This window comes from Petromyzon marinus, chromosome 16 (genome assembly GCF_048934315.1).
Source record: "Petromyzon marinus isolate PM22_M1 ecotype Great Lakes invasive population chromosome 16, UKy_Petmar_22M1.pri1.0, whole genome shotgun sequence".
Classification (NCBI taxonomy): Eukaryota; Metazoa; Chordata; class Hyperoartia; order Petromyzontiformes; family Petromyzontidae; genus Petromyzon; species Petromyzon marinus.
In genome coordinates this window covers 5,499,343-5,522,097 of record NC_133682.1, presented here as the reverse complement: position 1 = coordinate 5,522,097, position 22,755 = coordinate 5,499,343, and the positions used below count along the sequence as shown (strand labels likewise).

Sequence of the window (22,755 nt, the reverse complement as noted above, 5' to 3'; positions counted from 1 at the left end):
TAAGGACGCCAAATGAAACCTAAGGAACCCAAATGAACCCTAAGGAACGTAGTGAAACCTAAGGACGCCAAATGAAACCTAAGGAACCCAAATGAACCCTAAGGAACCCAAATGAACCCTAAGGAACGTAGTGAAACCTAAGGACGCCAAATGAAACCTAAGGAACCCAAATGAACCCTAAGGAACGTAGTGAAACCTAAGGACGCCAAATGAACCCTAAGGAACGTAGTGAAACCTAAGGACGCCAAATGAAACCTAAGGAACCCAAATGAAACCTAAGGAACGTAGTGAAACCTAAGGACGCCAAATGAAACCTTCGCGACGAAAACTTCAGCCTCCGGTCACAACACGCGCGTACGCGCCCTAACGTCTGACGTCACCGCGTAAGCCCGACGTCATCGAACCGGGAGGCGCTTCTTCAACGCGTGGCGGCGCGGTGACGTCATGTCGCCTCGCGAGTTTTTTCAACCGCGCGTGACGTCACCGCGGTTCGCACGTGGGGGAGCCGCCAAGGAGCCAGCGAGTTGGCGAGTCGCGGGCCCGAGTCGAGCCGAGACGGTGTCGAGCTGAGGAGCCGAGCCGAGCCGCAACCGAGCCGGAACCGAGCCGGAGCCGACGAGCCGAGCCGAGCGACTGAGGAGGAGGCACCATGAAGGAGGTTCCCCTCTCCAACTGCGAGCGCGCCTTCATCCTGCAGGCCATCAAGGAGAGGAAGGTGTGAGCGCACCTCCTCATACTCATACTCCTCCTCTCATCCGCCTCATACTCCTCCTCATACTCCTTATTCTCCTCATCCGCACATGGTGCGGTATGCAAACATCGCCACTGGGGAGACAAAGGCGGCCCTGGCGTGGTGCCGGCCAGCCACCATACTCATGTGCCGTGCCGGCCTTAATAGGTGCTCGCTGACAGCGCTTGCCCAAACAGTCTGTTGAAGGCTACACGGGGGACTTTTGTATTTGTCTCGAGCGGTAGTGGAGGTAAGTGATGAATATCTGAACCGGTCCTGGGCCGTCCCCCCCCCCCCACCATGCGTAGGCCCAGCCTCTAAATGCAGTATCTGGTGCGGGGTGTGTAAACAACGTCAGCTTTTGGGGAGACAAAGACGACCGGGCGTGGTGTTGGGCCACAAACCACCCCTTCGTGTGCCGTGAACCTTCACAGCTGCAGCTCGCTCACAGCACCTGCCCCGACACTTCGTTAAGGCTGTACGGGGTTTCTCTATTTCAATTTGCTTTTATGGGATTATAAGAGCGGTCCTGTAACCCGCATTAGTTTAGCACGTAGTAGTAGGAGGCTTTCGCGACCAGTATCCATAATAAATGAGGGTTTTTTTGTTTTTGGGGGGGGGGGGTTAGATCGCGTTAATATAAATGTGTTGTTAAACCCGCCACTACCAGAGTGTATTAGCATACACGTCAACCCCTTATCAGTACCTACTTTATTACTAACAAATTCAGACCTTATTGGTCACCCCTTGCCCCTTTTAAATCGCAACGTTCATCCTACAAAGCCCCATCAAAAGCAGGGCCTGATTAACATTGTTGTATGCCCCTGGGCCGCAGGCACCGTGAGGAGGACCCCCATTAATAGTTTCAAAAGGAAAACAAAGTTAAAGAGAAATACGATTTATTTTTACAAGGCGAACAACAAATAAAATTCAGCATTCACAAGTGAAATAACTTCTTGGTTCTTTTCGGTAAAGCCACGTAAAATAAAACATAATAAAATTCTCACGACGTTTCGGCCACAACACAAGTAGCCTTCCTCAGGTGAAGAAACAGAACAGTCGGGAAGACGGCGCTTAATCTCAGGAGGCCCTCCAGCTGGCGGAGGCCCATGGGCTGCAGCCCCTAAAGCCCCGTGCCTCAATCCGGCCCTGATCACAAGGGAGAAACACAAACTAATAGATGAAACATTTTCCCGTAATTGAAACGGCTGTACGCCGTATGGATCTGAAAACTAAGAAAATGGGTAAACCGTATGAGTTGACAGGAATGCATTAGTAAGGGTTGTCACGGAAACAAAAGATGTCAACGTCGTACCCGAATTGTAAATGTTATGGGTTTACCCTCCAACACGTGAGAACCCTTACTAATGGGCTGTGTCGGGTGGTGGTGGGGTTTGACGACGCATTCATATTTACGCGATCTCACCAAAAACACCCTTTTATTATGTAGAACCCACATTGGGCCCAATCACATCGCATCTAGGAAGCTAAGCGGAAATGGAGGCTAGATAGTGGCCGGAGGCAGTGCCAGGATAGGTGGCCACCAGTGGTGCCTGGAGTGGCCGCGTGGATTACGTTGCTGTCCAGCAAGAATGCAGTGGAAGCAACATCTGTCCTTGTGCTGCACTGCTATGCTCCCGCATCTTAACCGACAACCCTCGACGTGATCAAATAAAAAATATATCAATGGCTTTCCACCTTCTGGCAATAATACACCAAATAGACAACCTGTTAAAGAGATATTTGGTGTTTGAAACATCTTAACGCCTGTATCTTTGCCAGGAAGGGTAAAGCCTTTTATTACTTTATCATCTTCATTGTGGCAAAAAGGGTCCCATAGATAACCCTCAACGTGTTAGCCACGAGCAGCGTGAGTTTGGTAAAATAGGACCCTCGTAACCTGCACGGTTTGAGAGTCCCATATCCAATGGCGGAGCCAGGATTTTCAGGTAGGGGGGGCAACCCCTCCAGCAATTAAAAATGATAGGAGTTGTTAGTAAGGACTTGTCCCTTGCTTTTTATTCGACGCGTGAGCGGCGATGGCGCAGCCATCGATCGAGGTTCGAATTCGAACCGCGTTGTGTGATCGGCATCGTGCTCGCTGAAGGTGCTGATGCCTTCAGGGAAGTCGTGGACTCTGTATACGCAACTGCGCACAATTCTGAGTCACTTATAACTGCTTTGCCGTTACTTATTGCCAATTATGGACTCAGACTATTGTCCTATCATCTCATAGAGTCCCTGGCACATAATAATATGCTACGCAGTGGGGGTCGCAAAATGCCGATTTATTACTAATAAACTCCAATGATCTGATCGAAATTAGGGATTTCGATCGGATCATTGGAGGGGCACGTGCCACCCCACCCCCCCCATATCCAGCAGCGCGGTTGACAAAGGGGCTGTACGTGTTAACAGCACACTGGTCACAGATATAGCCACTCACTCGGCAAAATTCTCACCTCTCGTCTCCGCTACCCGTGGCCGTGCGGCAGCGCCTCGATGGCCGGGAGACGTACGACTACCGCCGCATGAAGCTCATGTTCGGCGTCGATTCCGGCTGCTGCATGGTGGAGCTGGGCAAGACGAGGTGAGCGGCGCGCGGTGTGAGCAGTGAGTGAATGAGTGCATACTCTTTGGTTCTATTGGGTAAAGTCACGTAGGTAAAAAATAAAATAACAAAAATCACGACGTTTCGACCACAACACAAGTGGCCTTCATCAGGTGAAGGGACCAACCTGTCCGGAGGACAGCGTTGGAGTGAAAAAAGTCAAGACTTTTTTGGTGGTCGAAACGTCGTGATTTTTGTTATTTTATTTTTTACCTACGTGACTTTACCCAATAGAACCAAAGAGTATGGATCCTTGCAGTCACGAAAGCTTCAAATCTAGAAGTGAATGAGTGGTGAGACTCGGAGACAATCGGGGCTTTGTTTCAGCCGGGTAAGGCCCAAAGAGCTGAGCAGCTCTCCTACAAGTGTAACACAAAGTTGAAAGAAAAAAAAGAGTAAACACAAACACAATATATAGAGAGCGACTCGGCATCCTTTATTCCCCAAGGACGACCACAGCTTGTCGGCAGTTACAGGGCATTGCAGTTACATAGAGACAGAAGGGAGCAGTGAGTGGCAAGCAACCCACTTAGCACCAGCACACGAATTAATCTCATCGCGCCATCACCCCATGCAAGGGAGGTCCGAGTCGAGTAGCTTCGCTCTGACGGTAAGCCCACGCTTACCGCGTGTTCACACAACGCGTTTTCGCTCTAATGCGGATCTTTCATGAGGGAACACTTTTCGCCAAACACGGAACGCGCACTGCTGCAACGCGGTTTATGAGTGGTCGACGACAAACTGCTTTCTTGAGCTGCGCAGCTAAGCAGTACGATACAGCACGCGGAATGATACCCGCAACACAGCAGCGTACCTTCAGTTATTTTCCCCGCCTTCTCGCCATGCCTGCATCGTTTCTCGCCAAACTTTATCGTTTTTCGCTCGACGCGCTTTTCACGAGCCCGTCTCAGTGCCGTGTAAAAAAACGAGGACCCGCTCTCCTTTTGCCCTCCGCGCCGAGCCGTCTCCTCCTGCCCGCAGGGTGCTGGCGCAGGTCTCCTGCGAGCTGGTGGCGCCGAAGCAGAACCGGCCGACGGACGGCATCCTCTTTGTCAACCTGGAGCTCTCGCCCATGGCGTCGCCGGCATTGGAGGCGGGCAGGTGAGCTCTCGTCAATAGCTGCCCCGCCGCCGCCGCCGTCTCTCGCCTTCGCACGAGCGGCGGTGATGGCGTCTCGTGTCGCGTGCGTGCACACGTGTGCAGGCGGTCTCCGGTTTTACGACGGTGCAATTTACGGATGATCCACGTGTTTTACGGAGTTTACGTAACGGTCGCCGTGGATCGATTTACGGGGCAGAAACTTGTTTTACGACGCATATTCCTCCAGCATAAATACATTTTATGATTCTGCAATTGAACAGAGTAGGTCTGGTTTCTTAGTTGGCGTTGAGCTTTTGTTATTCTGGAGTGTTTTTTTTGTGGATTTTTACCTATTAAACCCCTGGTAAATATGGCTTATAAAAGGAAAAACACATCGACAAGTGATGTTTTTACCATTACAGAAAAATAGGGTCCGAATTACGATGATCCAGTTTACATCGACGGGGTTTCCAGTAACAACGCATTGTCGTAAAAGCGGGGACTGCCTATACACGTGAGCGTGTGGCTGTACATGTGTGTCTATTCGTGTGTGCGTCTGTCTGCATGTGTGTAAATTACTTCATTCGGTTTATACGTAACAATCATCGCCCCACCTCCCCCGTACTGCATTAGTCTGCCAGTAGGGGGCGAAGTCATGCTTATGTATATGTGTCGAATTTCTTTTGCACCGTACATAGCCAACCGTGCGTGCGGTGTGTGTGCGGGTGTGCACGCACCACAGGCAGTCTGAAATGGGCGTGGAGCTGAACCGCCTGTTGGAGCGCTGCTTGAGGACGTCGCGCTGCGTGGACACCGAGTCTCTGTGCGTGATCGCCGGGGAGAAGGTGAGGCAGCACTGCCGCTGAATGTGACGCGTACACGTACAGCCCCTTTGTCCATTGTCTATCCACCGCTGGGTGAAGAAGGCCTCCCCGAACCGTCACCGTCTCTCGCGGACTTGCGATGCAACGATCCGCCGAGCTCCTGCACACGAGCCGATCTCAGCCGCTCCGTATCAGCAATCGATGTCTTCTCGGGCGTCTTGCCTCCCTATGGCCGGCGCTCCGTCGTTAGTCTCGACCACCGGCTGTCACCCCTTCTAGCGGACGTGTCCTGGCAAAGCAAAATAAAACATTTGGTTACACATTCGATATGATGTACGTTCTCCGACGCCATGTGTTCTTCTTGCTTTCTGTCTCTCATGCACATCTCCCAGCCAATTAATGAGTGTTGATACGCATGGGATAAAAACGGAGCACCTGGAGAACACCCATTGGGTGCGAGGGGGCAACACTCTATCCCATACAGAAGGCGAAGATGATATCGTTGCATAGTTTTCTGTCCTGTCTTCTCCTGGCAAGTCCAGGCTATGGCACCTTGTCATCCCAACCGCAACACATGCGCATGGAGTCACGCGTTGTTTTCGGTGCCCGTGCAGGTGTGGCAGATCCGCGCCGACGTCCACCTGCTGAACCACGACGGAAACGTTCTGGACGCGGCCACGGTGGCGGCCGTCACGGCGCTCGCCCACTTCCGCCGGCCCGACGTGTCGGTGCAGGGCAGCGAGGTCACCGTGGTGGGTGCCGCCCCCACCGCCCCCCTCCCCCCCCCCACCGCGTCCACCCGCTCGCCCACGAGAAGCGCTTCTCAATTTTTCCTCATCATCGGCCATGGTCAATCCACTGCTGGACGAAGTCCTCCCCGAGTCGTTGCCATCCCTCGCGGTTCTGCTCTGCAGAAATCCACATTGAACAGATTCCTCATTAATATAAAACAAATAGAAGATTCCTCATTAATATATAACAGAGCGTCACGATTAGTTGCACGCACGTTTGGATGGGAACGCATCGGTGATGGAACACAAGGGCCCTCTGTGTTTCTGTCCGTTTCCGCGCCGACTTTTTTTTCGCGCGGCCTCATTCCCCCAGCAAAAAAAAAATATTGATGTTCCCTTAACGAATTGGCATTCCAGCTGTTTTTTTTTTCTTCTTCAATGAGTGAAGCGACGCGAATTTTTCTCTCCACCCCTTCCCAAGTACCCGCCAGAGGAGAGAGACCCCGTTCCGCTGAGCATCCATCACATGCCTATGCCGGTGAGCTTCGCGTTTTTCGAGCAAGGGTGAGTTCCACACGAGGGCGCTGTTCGCTAGGCATGTGACTACTCCCCACCTGCACCTCCGCCACCGACAGACTGTGATCGTCCTTGTAAAATAATTGCTTAGCTCAGTTGGGCTTTGAGAGTTTCCGTGACTTTTCACAATTCAGGGTAGTGATGTGATTTTAAAGATTTTGTACAATTTTTTTTTGCTACCTGCTAATGCAGTGCAAATAATCACGTGTGATGTTTGTGGTTTGTATGTATGTATGCTGAACTTCTTTCGCACCATGCTAAGCGAAGGTGTGAAACCGTGCTAAGCGGAGGTGCGATTGTTTATATTTATGTTTAGATTTACTTGCGTATGTGTCCCTAGTGTGTCACAAGCATCGTGGTGATGCCACGGTCACCTACTGGTGAATCGCAGTTATTTTAGTTGTGTATGTGAGAGCGATGGTGCAGTGGTGTGTGCGGTGGTTATTGCTCTGCATTACAAACCCGGAGACCTGAGTTCAATTCCCCCATCACGGTTAACATCGATGGAGAGCGACATTACAACGGGTCGCGGGTCTCCCCTAGGTCAACTCATTCATAACCAGTACCCGGTGCGGTGTTTAAACATCGGCTTTGGGTAAACGAGCTTAATAATAATGTCTTAAACGTGTCGGTGGCTTTCGGTGCAGCACGTATCTGCTGGTGGACGCCACGGAACTGGAGGAGCGGGTGATGGACGGACGACTCGTGATCGCAATGAACAAGCACGGAGAGCTGTGCGCCGTGCAATCGAGTGGTGGCATCATGCTCACACAAGACCAGGTGAGACAACCACACAGACACACGGTGACGTCACCACGGCAGCTGTGCCAGGGCAGGTGCACTTTGAGGCCACTTGCACCTGACACACGCGCTCATAGCCACACACACACGCGGACACGCTGTCAAACATGGGCAACCAGCGAGATCACAACACACGCACACAAACTAAAATAATCGTGGTGCTCTGTCCCTAACCCACGTACCCTGGTTTGCTCTCCATCACACGTAGCCGATCTGGAACCCCGTGCTGCACAACCACCACCACGCTGACTCTGCATTTGCTTGGTCGCCGCTGCCCCACTTCCCCCCCCCCCCACCAGATGCTGCGCTGCACGAAGATCGCGAACGTGAAGGTGGGCGAGATCACGGAGCTCATCCAGCGGGCGCTCAAAAACGACGCGCAAGCCCGGTGCGTCACGGAGCCACTGTTTCTAAGAACACACGGTCGCGTGTGTGGAAAGGGTCATATTCATGAACATCTATCGAACGTAACGATTCCACCTTGCGCAAATACGGAGCCATGCTCGCGGGCTGTTAGATCGGTTCGGTGCGGACGTTTTGACAGGTCGGATGCACGACCCTGTGCTGTGTGGCTGGTTTGCTGTCCGGAGCAGGAAGGAGGGGCGCAAGTGCGGCATGGCGGAGTCACTGCCAACCCAGCGCATCACGGCATTGCGTGCCGAGGAGGCGGTGGTGTCGGCGGAGGAGGCGGAGGAGGCGGAGGACCGCGCTCGCGAGGTCGTTGCCCAAGCGGAGCCCGCGGCCAGCGTGTGCGTAACCGCGCCGTCCCCACGCACCCCCCCCCCCCCCGCCCCCCACCACGGCGCTGCCAGCGTACGCCGCGACCACGATGGCTTTACTTCGCATCGTTACGCGCCTCGGGGTCCAGGTCAATCGCTCACCAGATGTTCGCCCACTCGTCTTAACACCACTTGGGGGTGCCGTGATTGGTGAAATGTTAACCACCTCGCATAGTATACAGTTGGCTGTGGGTTCGATCCTGACCCTGACGCCTGCATATTTGGAGTTTGCATGTTCTCTCTCCCTGTGGTGGTGTGCGTGCGTGCGTTTGCTCTGTGCGTGCGTGCAGCGTATCGGAGCTGAAGGTGTGGGGCCACGGCACGGCGCAGATCGGCGAGGGCCTGCACAACGCATGGGCCGAGGACGAGGAGGAGTTGGAAAGCGAGGATGACAAGGTGGACGACGAGATGCCGGGAGAAGAGGGTTTGGCCGATACCGGCACGGAGCTTCGCGATCCAGCATCGGTGCAAGGTGAGTGACGGCGCAACTCGCAAACTGGGCACTTGACCTTTCACCCCTACTTCAGCAGCTTGATGAACTGCCACAATTCGACTGTGGGATTTTTAACCCTCCTGCATGAATTGACATCAAATCCAAGGATGTTTTACGTCACTTTAATGTGATTGTAGGAGTCTTAATTCACTCCCCAGATGTGTCGAAGACCTCTTACATAATTTCATAACAGTCCACCGCAGCAAACTTGATGCTTGAGGGTTAAGAATCCATGTTTTTGTTTTGATTTTACCCTTTCGTTTGTATTCTCATTTGTTCATTTGGGTTTGTTTTGTCAATTGCATTGGCCGATATATATCGGCATATAATTTGCATATTATTTCGATAGTCAATTATAATAAATTGCTGCACAATCTATTACCTGCACATTTTATAAGCGTGAGAATCGATTTGAATAACTGAATCGACGCATCAGTACAGGCCTAACTGAAAAAAGAAAAAAATCCAAAGAGCAGTGCGCACTTCAGGCAATATTTATTCAACAGTATAAACCTCTTTGCTCACAACAAGTCACATTTATTTAACCACGTGTGAGATTCCATTGAGAAACGATATGTAGTTTACACCTCCTGCAGAATCTTTCATCTGTACGGGTTTTAGTAATGTGCAAATTGGCAAAGTCATCTTCACTTTACGCTTTACAACCAAGGTTGAAAGCGTTTATTCATCAGCTCCCTCCCTTAATCCAAAAAGGGCCGGAGGGGGGGGGGCACGGTAACACTCGTATGGTCCAATACTCAAACCCAGGCAAGAATGACCATTTCCACGAACACATGTTGGAAAGTGTTACAGAATCCACGCGTACGCACGATATTTTTCTCTATAAAATTGCTCTATATTTTTTTCAGCGGACAAGAGTCTGGGCTCGGATGACAGCGAGGAGGACGAGGTGGTCATCCTGAACCCAGCAACGACGAAAACGCAGGGCAGGTAACGTGGGAGTTCACTCGTCCGCCACAGCTGCTCCAACCACGCACCCCCGATAGTCTAGAAAGCACCTTCCCTCCCTCCATCTGTGCTGTCTACAACTCCTACCCCCACTTCCCCGTTCAAGTCCAGACTCCGAGACCCTCCTCTGGAATCCCGACTGCCTCTTCCTGTAAAGTACATATGCATACTGTTCCTGTAGAGGATTCTGAGATGTCTCATTTAGATGCTATAAAAAATTGATAATTCTGTTCAGGTTGCGTGTAGTGTTATCATTGCTTACTTTAATAATTTCCAAATAATAATCAATTCCCAATTGTGCTGCTATTGGACAAAGCACGTATCCATTCTTGAACCTAGCAGCAGCAGAGCCACGTCACTGTGTGTAATGAGCTGTTTGCTAGATAATCTTAAATGTTCCATCTTTGTGCCTGCTAAACTGAACCCAGCTGTGTGGATGAATGGTTGGTCTCGTGCTCAGCTGGCAAATAAGCACTGGAGAGTTAAACTTTATCACAATTGTTTATTTTGTTTTGATGCAAGACTACTAAGAGCACTACCCAAGACGATGGTTTTATTTTTTGTGGAAATCATCATCAGCCAAGATCAAATCCAGTGCCGGATGAAGGCCTCCCCCAGGCCACCTCATGATCCTGCAATGCAACAATCCATCTGGCACCTGCACATGTGCCGATTCCACAGCTCCGTCTCCATGTTGGGTGTTCGCTGGGGCACGATCCCTCCTTTAGCTGCCACTCCGTTGTTAGTCCCCACCACCGGCCATCCCATCTCGCGACGTATCCTACCCAAGCCAACTTATTTTCGTTAATACACTTTGGTTTTTTCGGTAAAGCTACGTAGGTAAAAAATAATAATGAAAAAACAATTAAATCACGACGTTTCGGAGGCAACGTCGTGATTTAATTTAGTTTTTTCATTTAATTTTATACCTACGTGACTTTACCGAAAAAAACAAAGAGTATGAATCCTTGCAGTCACGGAAACTTCAAATCTAGAATTATTTTAGTTAGGTCACTGATGCGTCTGACGTGCATATTGTGGAGTACTGGATTTAAAACTAGGACGTCAGTGGTGCCAGCTTCTGACAGGGGCAGACCAGTTCTTTTCCTGAACCACTTGGCCACCTCGCATTTCTACTACGCAGCATTCTATCGCAGACACTGTGTGGCCGTGGCCACGTTCAATACCTAATGGCATAGAAAAGTTCATAATGGCACACCTTGCACACGTATGTAGGTTACGTGTGAAGCGTTACACGCATGTAGACATCGTACGAGCCTTTTCACACGTGCACTGCCTTATTTACGATGCACCCCCAGCCACCTCTCAAGTGTTGCATTGTATATTTGTCTTTGAGTCAAAGAAGGCACTCATGACGGGGTTGTTTGTGCGTGCAGGGCTGCACAGAATGCTGGTGCAAGGCCCAAGACGGGTACAGCCAAGATGCCAGCAGCGGACAAGAAGAAAACAAAGAACAAGAGAAAAAAAAACAAGTAAATCCTGGAACCTTAGGCAACATTTGTAAAAAAATAATAATTCTGGGCTTTTTTATTAACTTAAAAAAATTGTGGCTAAAAACCCACACCACAACAAACCTTAATTTCCCATTTTTGACCGCACACTCAAGACGTTTAGAAAAAACTCCTATTCCTATTTTTCCCGTGACATCTACGAGACATTTACGAAAATAGTTCAAATAAATATTGCTTAACCAGCATCACGATTTTCCCGGTTATCTGATTTTCTGTTTTTGGTTTTCAAGAAATACCGACACGCGAGTGCATTTGACTGCGCACCATTGAAACATCTTCACGTTCCTTAAAATTGTCTCTGGGGCAAAGCACCGACACACGGCAGAGGAGAAGAGGGAGCTGTGTTGGGGTGGATTGCACACTACGTCACCAACCCAGCGAGCCGAGTTCAATCCCGGCCACGGCTGACATCAGTGGCAGGGGTGATATGTAAACCAGCCCCAAGCACTGCAACCACTTGGCTTGCTTGCACTGAACCCACAAGCATGGTCAAGTATTAGTCCTCAACCGTACAGGAGGTGGGTGGGTTGTGCGGTGATCCCTCTTGTCCACTCCGTACGTCGTGCATCACTGTCCCTCCGGGCCGGTTCCACGGCGCGACGTTATGCGATCTCCGCCCGGCGATGGTTTCTCCGCGACGGTTGCCACGCCGACCGGGAGGATGGGCACGGCAGCCAGGGAGGGCGCCAGCGCTTGGCGGCCACCCGGGCTTGTGATGGCCGCCTTGAGGATCCGGAGCATGAGACGCGGGTCGAGGCTGGCGAGTGCCGGGCAATTGCACGCCTCGCGCAGCTTGATCGCCTGCGGCATGGGAGAACGCGGGCAAACCCACCAACAGGATGAAACTACTGTCCAGAAGGTGTTTCAAGATGCATCGATTCGTTGGTACGAATTGATTCTGAGGTTCGTGATATACGTAAACTGAATTGTGAGCATACCAATTGGTGGTTTTTGATTCGTGTATATATGGCCCGCGATGACACGCATCATAAATGGAACCATAGTTGTAAAGTGCGCAAAGAAGCCTGCAGAGGTGCATGCTTGGAATTAAACCCAACAGGAAAGAAGCGTGCATATTTATGAAGATCGTGGAAAGTTAGAGGCATCATAATGACTATCAAAAACAGTAAGTTGGGTTGGGCAAGAGACATCCATGGAAGGGATAGCCGTTGGTTGACGTCGCGACAGCCAAAGGAGAAAACACACCTAAGAGGACATCGCCAGCAGAGATTGAATAATGAAATAATCTCGTATTGTGCAGATGCAAGATGGAATATTACATTGTATATAAGAACATTTGTTGTTGCGCACTCTTATGAGTACAGTCCATCACAAATGCGCATTACAGGACTGAGAGACGGTGATTTGCTTGGAGAGGCCATCATCCAGCAGTGAATTGATAATGGATGTTGACAATGATGCACCGAGCCTTGACGCTCTAGGGTGAAGCTGGTTTTTCATCCGCTGGGACTACGAGGGTGCAGTGTGATGTCAATGCCTTTTCCACTGCCGACCAAACCCGGATATTTCTCAGCACTAAGTCTATCATAACTGCAGTAAAAACTATAATACTTCAATTTTATATAGCAGCATTCATGCCAACAGCATCCCACAACGCTTTCCATTAATTATGTATAAGGACCATATATACGGCTGAATACGCATGGCGCGAAAGAAGATCAATAAACACACCTACACACCAAGCAAATGAAATCCCTACTGCCAAGTAAAATGAAAAATGAATAAACAAATGAATAAATGGCACCAGAACAAAAAGCACAACAACAAAAAGTTATCACAAACAAAAGAGTCCATTAGGTCACATCCCAGACCACAATCCCAACTTCTCAACCAAGCCAGGAAAACTTCACAATACCGGTACCAGGTCTCGGTACGAATCAATTCCTGCCACCCGAACACGGATGTCAATTCCCAGGTGGCAACCCTAGTGTGGTGGTGGTGGTGGTGGAATGGGAAGCATACTTGGGGCAGCAGGCGCTGGAGGTGAGCCGCCCGCTGCTCGTGCGAGGGGTGCGTCGACAGCCACTCGGGCAGCGTGACACCCTCCTCCTCCGACGTGTGCATCTGTTCCCAGAATGCAACACTGGCCCGGACGTCAAAGCAGGCCTGAACTGGCACATGCGCGCAACGCAGCGATAAATATATATATACACGTTCTCAACTTTCGTCCCTATTGTGGTATCCGCGTCATGCCATGCAAAGCTCTCGCAGAGCAGTGCGACTCCGCTCGAGAACATGTTGGAGAACGTCCATGGAAGCAGATGTCGCAGAGTTACCTCTGAGATTGCTCCCAAGTGACCTCTGCTCCACGCATATAGGCGGTGGCACTTTCTCACATCGTTCTGCCACCGAGAGTAATGTTACGATATTTTTCAAGATCGGAGCTAGATTTTACCCATTTTAAGTGCAGGATCGTGGATTGAATCTGTTTTTATTTAGATGTTGGTGACCAGGCTGAGCCTTTCAACTCATCAACTCTCTACACTTGAGAACCCGGTTTAATCACAAGGATTCGAACCCAGAATCTCGGCAGTGCCAGTTCAGTCCTCTCATTCCCAAGCTACCTGGCCACTTATGGAATTTATTTTATGTTGTCATCAAGACTTGAACGAGGTTTAGCTGTCTTAGTAAGTGGCTGAGTGACTGGGGGCTCAAAATGTTAATGTTGGATGTAGCCACCCCTGATTAATCCGCGTTCTCGAGTACAAAAAATGTGATAGATTTAAGTCACCGATAACTGCACACGTGACCCATGATATTGTTATTTTCACTTAATGTTTTGCCAGTCCTTGGCTAATTCAGCACGCAGGCATGAACCGCATCGCTAAGGAGGACACTCCAGCAGTTGTAAGATATATCTTCAAAGGATGTCGTTTTTCACCATATGATATGCTTCTGGTATGGATTATTTCACATGCAAATGCTACACATGGGCAAGAGGTGAATCCTTGGTGCCGCATAAAGATTAAGACAAAACAGTGTTTTTAAACCTTTTTGTTGGGCACAAATGTTGCAGTTGCCACATTTGAAAATCGAACGATGCTGTAACTTTTGATTTAAAGCTTTCGTGACTGCAGTAATTCATATTCTTAGTTTTTTCGGTAAAGTCACGTTGAAGAGAAACAACAAAATAACAAAATATATAAAACAATAAAAAATTCTCACGACGTTTCGACCATAACTCAAACGGTCATCATCAAACCGACACACCTGATGATGACCGTTTGAGTTATGGTCGAAACGTCGTGAGAATTTTTTATTGTTTTATATATTTTGTTATTTTGTTGTTTCTCTTCAATGTGACTTTACCGAAAAAACTAAGAATATGAAGAGATGCTGTAACTGTTAAAAACCATTTTGTAAAAATTGCACATCATGCCACACCATTTTTTGTTAAAAATGTTTTATGGTGGCAGCATTATTTTTTTTGATGGAGGCATAGAAACGTGACACGCCGCCCATGGCACTAATACCATCAGTTGAAACATTCCAGGATTAAAAAGCATTGCGCTTAATCGCGTGGCGCTGGTGCTTCGTCCCGAGTTTGGAGCGGCCTGCGATGACCGACAGCGGGAGCCGTGTGGGTGGCGATGTTGAGTAGTAGGAGGGCACTAAGCAGGGCCTACGTTTTGGCTGGGTTTGACCAGATCGGCAACCCGGGAAAATGTTTCTGCACCCAGTACACCTTGCGCTATGGCTGTGGGCAAGAGTCTCGTGCCACCTGCTGCAAAATTGCATGTTGAACTTCTCTCGCACCGTACGTGGCCAACCGTGCTAATCGAAGGTGCCGGGAGAAGGACGTCGAACTGCCGCTTCAGTCTGCATGCCAGCGGCATGGAAATTATTTGTGCGAGATATTAAGCACCGGTGCCGAGGGGCCCCCCTCATTGTCTCTGACCTTGGCGGCGAGCTTGAGCCCCACCTCGTCGGCCTCCCTCTCCAGCTGGCGGCTGTAGGGCATGTCCAGCAGCAGCTGTGGGCGCCGCCACGAAACGGACGACGGTTATTGGACGGAATTGAAGTCGCGTTATTGTGCAATGAGTGTTACTGGGTGGATGTAAAGCCTTGGGAATTAAATTGGAAATGTCAGTTTTTGCATGAAAAACTACGCACGTTATTGTTTTTTAACTAAAATATACATGTATGTTTTTTAACTGTACATGGTCAAAGCGCTAAATATTCATAACATCCCTTTGTTAATCCGCTGCTGAAGGCACTGCCGAAGGCAGTGGATCAACTTATTTGATATTTTGTACGTTTTTTTTTATTTTCTCATTTCAAAATCAACTATTTTCTTTAATTCTAGATTTGAAGCTTTCGTGACTGTAAGGATTCATACTCTTTGTTTTTTTCGGTAAAGTCACGTAGGTATGAAATAAATGAAAACAACTAAATGAAATCACGACGTTTCAGAGGCCATACATAGGCGTTACCAAAAAGATTTCCAAAATTCTAAACAAACACAAGATCCAGGTCCGTTTCAATACAGTACACAAAATCCGTGATCTGATCCCATCCGTAAAGGATGTCATTCCTGACTTACAGTACCCCGGTGTTTACGAATTAAGTTGTACCTGCGGTGACTGCTATATCGGGGAGACGAAACGACATATTTCTGACCGAATTCGCGAGCACAAATCAGATTTGAAACACGGCAGAATGAAATATTCGGCCGTAGCTGATGACTGTTACAACACTGTGGGTTATGATAGTTTTCTCCGATACCAAGGTACTCTGCAAGCCGTCTGGATATCACCAAAGATTTGTCCTTGAAGCCATACAGATAGACAAACATAGACATAACTTCAACCGAGAAGATGGATTCAAATTGAGCAATCATTGGAAGGATGTCATTAACCATGTTAAACCTCAACCGCTACTCGACCCTGCTCCGCGTCCCCCCCCCCATCCGTGGCTCCGATGTTTTCCAGGAGCTTTACCTTCCTGGCTCCACCCACACCCCAACCCCCCCCCCCCATCCTGCGCCCGTCCTCCCTGGCTCCTCCCCGGCTCCTCCCCCTCCTCTTACCCTATGTAACAGTCTATCATCACAAATAGCTCTCTCTACAGTTATTTTGCTGTGCCTTTTTTACACCTGATGAAGGAACCTTGTGTTGCCTCCGAAACGTGATTTAATTTAGTTGTTTTCATTTCTTTAATTTTTTTACCTATGTGACTTTACTAAAAAAAACAGTATTTTCTTTAAATAAATGCATCTTAAATTGTATATTTTTAATCAATAGTTGTTGCTTTAAGTAAGCAATTTATCAACATTTGGACATAAAAAAATGATCGTTAACTTTTTTCGTTTCTAGTAAACAAATATCCGAGTCACGACATAAAAACAAAATCACAAGCCATTCTTGTTTAATTATGTTTACAATATAAACATTCATGCCTTTTAAGATGTATGTTGCCGCATTTGGTATGACTGAAAATGCAAGGGTCAATGGAAATCGTTACCTGCATTGCCTGGCTGTGAGCCCAGTGCCCCAGAGCTGAGAGCCAGTCTCTCGGCAGCACGGCCCAAATTATCGTGATAAAAACCAGAGAGAAAACGTCTATGAAGTGCAGGAAGCTCGCTTTCTCCGCCTGCAAGGGCACACAACACGTTTACGACAAACGAACCTTTGATGCACTTTTAATGAATCCATCGCCGCCAGCTGCGACTGGATGGATTGCAACGATTTAAAGTTAGAATTACGTATCATTATTTTGTGTCTTGGTTGTATTGTCATGTCTCTCTCTACCTTCTGGCAGAGACTGCAAGATGAGAGAACTAGCTTTGATCTTAAAAGAGGCCACGTACCCCAAAATATGTAAACCCAAATAAACCTATGACTGGGGCGAGTTCCGTGTTAGCAACACAGAGTGAGCGAGCGACACTGGGTGAGCGAGCGACACTGGGTGAGCGAGCGACACTGGGTGAGCGAGCGACACTGGGTGAGCGAGCGGGCTGACATTACCGCGTGTCCCAGGACGGCGTGGGCCATCTCGTGGCCCAGCACGATGCCCAGCTGGTCCGCGTTAGCCACTTTCTCCAGCATGCCCGTGAACACAAAGATCTGGCCATTCTGCCTCGTCGCACATCAACAAGCACACAAAAGAGAAAAAAAAGCTGTTGCAATTTGGATGTCTGGGGTCGGTGTCTAAAATGTGACTGCATCTCAAGATTTTGAACAATTGAGGTGGCTGGGTTAGCTCGGCGATCGGTGCGCTGAGCTGGCACTGCTGAGATTCTGCGTTTGAATCCAGGAAGCTGCCTGTGATTAAACCGAGTTCTCAAGTGTAGTGAGTTAATGATGGTCTCAGCCCAGTCACCAACGACTCAGGATTTCAGCCCTCTCAGTGTTCTGATCTCTTAAGCTACCTGGCCATTATAGGCAAGATACTTTTTTTATATACTCGTGGAGCAGCACCAAATACCCAGAGATAAATTATTAATATTCCCTTAGGGATGGCAGCAATGAACACCGCACTGGTGCCGACGGCAAATAAGCATAGGCGATGCTTAGCCCCAATGAAAGTGGACGTCTGTTGGCCAAGTCGCCATTGAAAAAACTGTATAGCTCAATCGGGTTTACTTGGGAAATGGATTCTTCTGAAAAGCAAGCCCACCTTTCTTAACAGTCGCGAAGACTGAACGCACTATACGGAACACACGAGACGCAACATACGAGACGGACATTACAAACGAGTCAAGTTTCCCGAATAAAAAAAAAAATCGCTAAAAGATATCTGCAAGTCTGGTGTTCCTCCTTTTTCTTCATTGTCTGTCTCTCATATTCTTGGTTCTTTCGGTAAAGTAACGTAGAAGGGAAACAACAACGTAAGAACTTTGTACGTACTCTTATCCTTTTAGCGCTGTTTGTCAGCGCTAATAAATGTAGCTATATTTGTATGTTGAACATCTTTCGCACTACATAGCCAACCGTGTTCATCAGAGGTGCGGAAGGACAACAATACTTGGTATTCGTGCCATTCTTGTAATACAAAGGCTATCATGAGTGTGCTATGTTTTATGTCTTGTAAGCTTTGCAGATTGCTTCCATTGCGAAAAACCAGAGAGAGGGAGAACTATTCCTTTCGGGACTTCCCACATTTCCAACATTTTCTGAAGCCACAAGAGAGACGGAACTGTTCTCCAGTGACGGGTCACCACGGACGCTGGTGCTCACGGGCAGCACGTAGGCGTTGGCTTTGGGCAGGTCCACCACGCTGACGGTCCAGGGCGTGCTCGCCACCTGGGCCACGTCCTGGTTCCTCTCCACCAGTTGCTGCACGGCGAGCGCCACCGCCCTGTGAGCCGCGTGGCTCTTGGGCAGAATGTTGTCCTTGTACTCTTCCATTGTCTGTGGCGCGCACAGGCAAGAGATACATTTTTTCGTCGCAGTAAAAAGCAATAAAAAAATTTTAAAAAATATTAATGTGGCTTATTACGGCAATGAGACGTGTACATGTTGGTTTGAGTATACAAAAACCTATAACCAAATCGCCCACAATGTGCCTCGTCTCGACAGATCTCAGAAAGGTTGTCATTTGTGAGTAGATTATCAAATTTAGTTCATGACGGTGGCACACATGGCCTGCTCTTTTTTTTTTAGTAAACAACGGGATCCTTAACTTCCACTGTGAAGGGGACGGCGCGGATTTATTTTTTACAGTTAATACACCCACAGTATTAACCAGGGCTGCTGCTGGGCTCACAACCTCGAACTTCTGCAAAAAGCGGCAAACGCACTACCGCTCAGCAATGCCACTGCCCCCGCATGTCACAAATGAATGACATTGCGGGTCGCCGCGGGCCAGCTTTTGAACAACAACAAAAACAAACCGACAAACAAACAACCTCGTTGTACTCCATCTCGGACAGCCAGGTCAACTGCTCGGAGCTGAAGATTAGCAGACGCCGGCGCCCCGTCAGCGGTGTCTCGTCCAGGTGCGTCACGTAGAATGCCACAGAGAGGCCCCCAATGCCTAGCACCACCATCGCGATCCGCCCGCGGTTTCGCGACGCCCACTCCCGCAGCAGGGCGCGCTTGTCTTGCGGGAGGCCCTGCCACCACTTGCGGAGGCTCCTGCACGGGAGGATCGTCGTCGGTCGTAAATCGACCCGCAACCAGATGAAGGCCTACCCAAGCCGATGTGACATCGCACAATTGTGCGATGGTACAATTCTCGAGCCGATGTAATTGTTATATTTCTACGGCGGATGTTGTTCCAGGCATGTTCTCTCTTTTGGCTGCCACTTCGTCATTATGTTGAAATTCCTACGCAACATACGTAGCCAACCGTGCTAATCGGAGGTGCGATTATAAAGTTGGTCACTGGTGTCAACCAAGGGCATCACCTCTGCGAGCAATGTGACCTGCCCAAGCCCAGTATAGTTTCTTAATGGTCAATATGATGCCTCTATCTGGTATACATTCTATAATCAACGTGCTCCTCTTTTTGTGTGGTTACAATACCAAAAATGGATCTCGCCACGATTCTTTCCGTGCTTTTCATTGTTCCATTTCCTTAGTTAATGTATACGCTTTTGATCCATGCATAGATAATATGCACCGATTAAAATACTTCCCCTCTGATGTGTTCTCGGGTGTAACCAGGTGTCGTTTGGCATGATGTGCGATGTTTCACTCCACGTGCTTTCAGCTTCTTCAGGAACTGTATCGGAGGGTCCGTCCATACATCACAATAGCAAAAAACCTACGCTGTAGCAAAATATCTTTCTCCTTTAGGCACGGTGATATGCTGCACAATTGGAACGACTGTAGGAATTTTGTACTAAACAAAACAAACACTTTGCCCATTCCAGGATGTTCTCGGGGTTCTCCGTACCTGCCCAGGATCATGGCCACCAGCTTCTGCAGGGGCTTGGTGAGGAGCCACAGGAGTGCCGGGGGCGCCGACCGCCGTGACGACAAATGCAGGGTCCTGGTGGCCGTGGCGCACGGGGTCCCACGTGGCCCCACGAGGCAGGAGACGCGGCCCAGACACATCGGCGCCCTCCTCCTCTCGTCGGCAGAGCCGTCGAAGCGTCCCGGCCGCTGCACCCGGCATAAGGAGGAGCCTTCTGCCGCGGCGATGAAGCGACTGCGGTGGGCGAGGTGGCCCGACACCACGCGGAGACAGCGAGCGCTGGAGCGCAGCATCGCCCTTGCCGAGACGGACTGACGCTGTGGTGCAGACAGATGCGATGCACAGCTCCAGCAACGGTGGTGCATGTCTGCTGAGACTTCTAAGAAAGACTGGAAGCTTTGCAGCATATAATGCAGCGCCGCAATGGAAGTAATGTAACGGCACTAGTTTGTAGGAGAGCAATCGTTAACGAAATGCGTGATATTATTTGATGTATAAAAGACAAGTAAAATGAAATGACGCAGTATTTTGAGATGCTCTTGTATTTGGGTCTAGATGAATTAAATGGTTTATAACAACACCGTACAGATAGTTTTTAACTACGTTGCACACCTACAGTATACATGGCCGTTCGCCCATCGCATTGTTTTCATTACACTATTGCGCCTTAATTCTATATTTTATATGTAGTAGTCAGTATGCAATAGATGTAACATGGGGGATTCATGCTGTCCAGTAATTTACAAAGACTCACCCATAAATGACTGGCAGTAGTGTGAATCGTTAGTGAATGTGAATCAACAGCCGCGTGAATCATTTGCAAGTGTGCACCAACGCTTAGGGACAAATTATTCAACAGTTACTGCCAAAAAGCGTTCCCTTTAATGAAATGTACTATCCGAGCTGCCCCTCCCCCTGCCCCCCTTCGCCCCTCCCCTCCTTCCACATGCCCCGCCCCTCCTTCCACATGCCCCGCCCCTCGGCGTGGCTCCCCAGGCTTGTCATAACGTAAAGGACCGTGGTGATTTACAGCCAGCTTATTTATTTTTCAGTTTATTTATTTTGGTATAGCCCTGTGAGCCATGCGGCTCTTGAATCGGGTGCAACCACAACAAACAAAAAACACGAACAAGATAAACAGCCAACGTGAGTTGAGCGTGGACAATTAGAGCCGTAAAAATATTGTTCTAAAATATATATTTTTAATGATAGAATACAGTATTGTCATCAGTATGACATACCTATACCAAGTTTGCAGTCGATACGACATTGGGAAGACGGTTGAAATTGAGTTACAAAATTTAAGGATACAACACAGAGTAAGTTAAATAAAAGCGTGTAAAATGTTTACAAATATGTTTTGGATTTTGTTATCATAGAATATAGTGCTGTCATCAGTATGACATAGGTATTTCAAGTTTGCAGTCGATAGCACATTGGGAAGTGGGTAAAATTTGAGTTACAAGATTTTTTTTGGGAGGATACAACAGACCGGGTGAGTTAAATAAAAGCGTGTAATGTAATAACAGCGTGTAAAAATAAAGAGCTTTTTCGCTCATCGGCTTCCTCCAGTACAAATAAATATTCTGAATTGGGGGGGGGGGGTAACAAGACATGTGGACCGCCCTTGCAGACCGACCGATGTGAATGAGATGTGAATGAAAAGTGACATCCTTAAAAGGGTCAAAAATATTAAACGAGAGATTAATGCGCGCAAATATAAGACGAGACTTGTGCTGCAAACCTCATTCACCACTCGGGACCCTGACCGTGAAGCCTCTACCACAGCTCAGCACAATGACTCTAACACTCAATTAACATCGTCACCACTTGCACCGCAAAATTCAAACATGTCAACCCCCTTATCAGTGCCCCTCTACCTTATTACAGACAAATTCAGACCGTATTTGTCACCACCGTGCCCCTTATAAATCTCAACGTTCATCCTACAAAGTCCCATCACAAAGGGAGAAACACAAATAAGACATTAAGACGTTGTTTTTGCACGTATTGAAACGGCTGCACGCCGTATAAGCGTGAAAACTTAATTTCGCTGTAAAAGAATACGGTGTTTAGCCGTATGGGTTGACAGCTATGCTACTATATACTACTATACACACACTACTATACACAACACTACTATATACACTACACTGTACACTATAAAAAAACAGCCACGACTTTAGATTAAACGTCGTTAGTAAGTTGTCCGTTGACTTATTTCGATCGCAAAAAAATAAAAACCTACTTAATAATTCACGAAACTGTGGCAATAAACTTAGGCTAAAGCTTTTGACCTGCTGGTGTTTGTCGATTGACCCGGAGGAAAGTTCAACCTTTTTGTTTTTAAAGGGGTCAACCCGTAACATTGACCACCCCCCGTGAATCCCGTGCCGCCACAATGAAACCTTCACAAATCATCTGGCTCACGTTTTTTTTTTGTCACACACCCCCCGCCCCACACCTAAAAACGACCGCGATATAAATAAGACTAAGTCGAGCCGGGGGCGGTAAACTATCAAGCAACGACGATGTTATCGAACACAACGCGGACGTCTATTGAACGCACGTACCGGACACACTCGGAATGACCCCTAACCCGACATCTGTAATTCGTAGTCCGCTCGCGCCAGCCGCGCGCTACCGATTGGTTAACGGCACCCACTTCCCTCCACACATTGGCTGGGTTGGGCACCCCCGACCACCCCCCCCCACAAACCACCCCCCACATCCCTAAACTCGCGCT

At 48.6% G+C, this 22,755-nt stretch overlaps 2 protein-coding genes across 5 annotated transcripts; one reads left to right on the top strand and one right to left on the bottom strand.

The window, feature by feature from the left end:
* Nucleotides 1–456: 456 nt before the first annotated feature.
* On the top strand, nucleotides 457–11,317 carry EXOSC9 (exosome component 9). Its single transcript, XM_032955438.2, has 12 exons — nucleotides 457–715; nucleotides 3,226–3,320; nucleotides 4,323–4,442; nucleotides 5,164–5,266; nucleotides 5,860–5,997; nucleotides 6,458–6,540; nucleotides 7,200–7,332; nucleotides 7,653–7,741; nucleotides 7,947–8,102; nucleotides 8,423–8,604; nucleotides 9,495–9,576; nucleotides 10,992–11,317. Exons 1-12 carry the CDS (start codon nucleotides 650–652, stop codon nucleotides 11,089–11,091), a joined length of 1,347 nt encoding a protein of 448 aa, XP_032811329.1. The 5' UTR covers nucleotides 457–649; the 3' UTR covers nucleotides 11,092–11,317.
* OMA1 (OMA1 zinc metallopeptidase) lies at nucleotides 9,104–22,685 on the bottom strand. 4 transcript variants are annotated; one of them, XM_032955435.1, is made up of 8 exons: nucleotides 19,989–20,911; nucleotides 18,997–19,225; nucleotides 18,326–18,499; nucleotides 17,114–17,221; nucleotides 16,611–16,739; nucleotides 15,046–15,120; nucleotides 13,110–13,258; nucleotides 9,104–11,927 (listed from the first exon to the last, which is right to left on the bottom strand). In XM_032955435.1, exons 1-8 carry the CDS (start codon nucleotides 20,414–20,416, stop codon nucleotides 11,729–11,731), a joined length of 1,491 nt encoding a protein of 496 aa, XP_032811326.1. In that variant the 5' UTR covers nucleotides 20,417–20,911; the 3' UTR covers nucleotides 9,104–11,728. The 4 variants fall into 4 exon arrangements, with proteins under 4 accessions (XP_032811326.1, XP_032811325.1, XP_032811327.1 ...); XM_032955434.1 differs by having other exon boundaries at nucleotides 13,110–13,253; XM_032955436.2 differs by adding an exon at nucleotides 22,583–22,685 and having other exon boundaries at nucleotides 11,787–13,253; nucleotides 19,989–20,326.
* Between the last annotated feature and the right edge of the window lie 70 nt (nucleotides 22,686–22,755).

What these genes read in the sequence shown, in the direction of transcription:
- OMA1 (XM_032955433.2), bottom strand. Translation starts at nt 20,416, where the DNA reads ATGCTGCAAAGCTTCCAGTCTTTCTTAGAAGTCTCAGCAGACATGCAC. An exon ending in CTCACAGCCAGGCAATGCAG is followed by an intron (nt 15,121 to 16,610) that starts GTAACGATTTCC and finishes CGGCGCCCACAG; the next exon opens with CTGCTGCTGGACATGCCCTA. An exon ending in GGCTCAAGCTCGCCGCCAAG is followed by an intron (nt 13,254 to 15,045) that starts GTCAGAGACAAT and finishes GTGCCAGTTCAG; the next exon opens with GCCTGCTTTGACGTCCGGGC.
- EXOSC9 (XM_032955438.2), top strand. Translation starts at nt 650, where the DNA reads ATGAAGGAGGTTCCCCTCTCCAACTGCGAGCGCGCCTTCATCCTGCAG. An exon ending in GCGTGATCGCCGGGGAGAAG is followed by an intron (nt 5,267 to 5,859) that starts GTGAGGCAGCAC and finishes GTGCCCGTGCAG; the next exon opens with GTGTGGCAGATCCGCGCCGA. An exon ending in AGGGCAGCGAGGTCACCGTG is followed by an intron (nt 5,998 to 6,457) that starts GTGGGTGCCGCC and finishes CCCCTTCCCAAG; the next exon opens with TACCCGCCAGAGGAGAGAGA.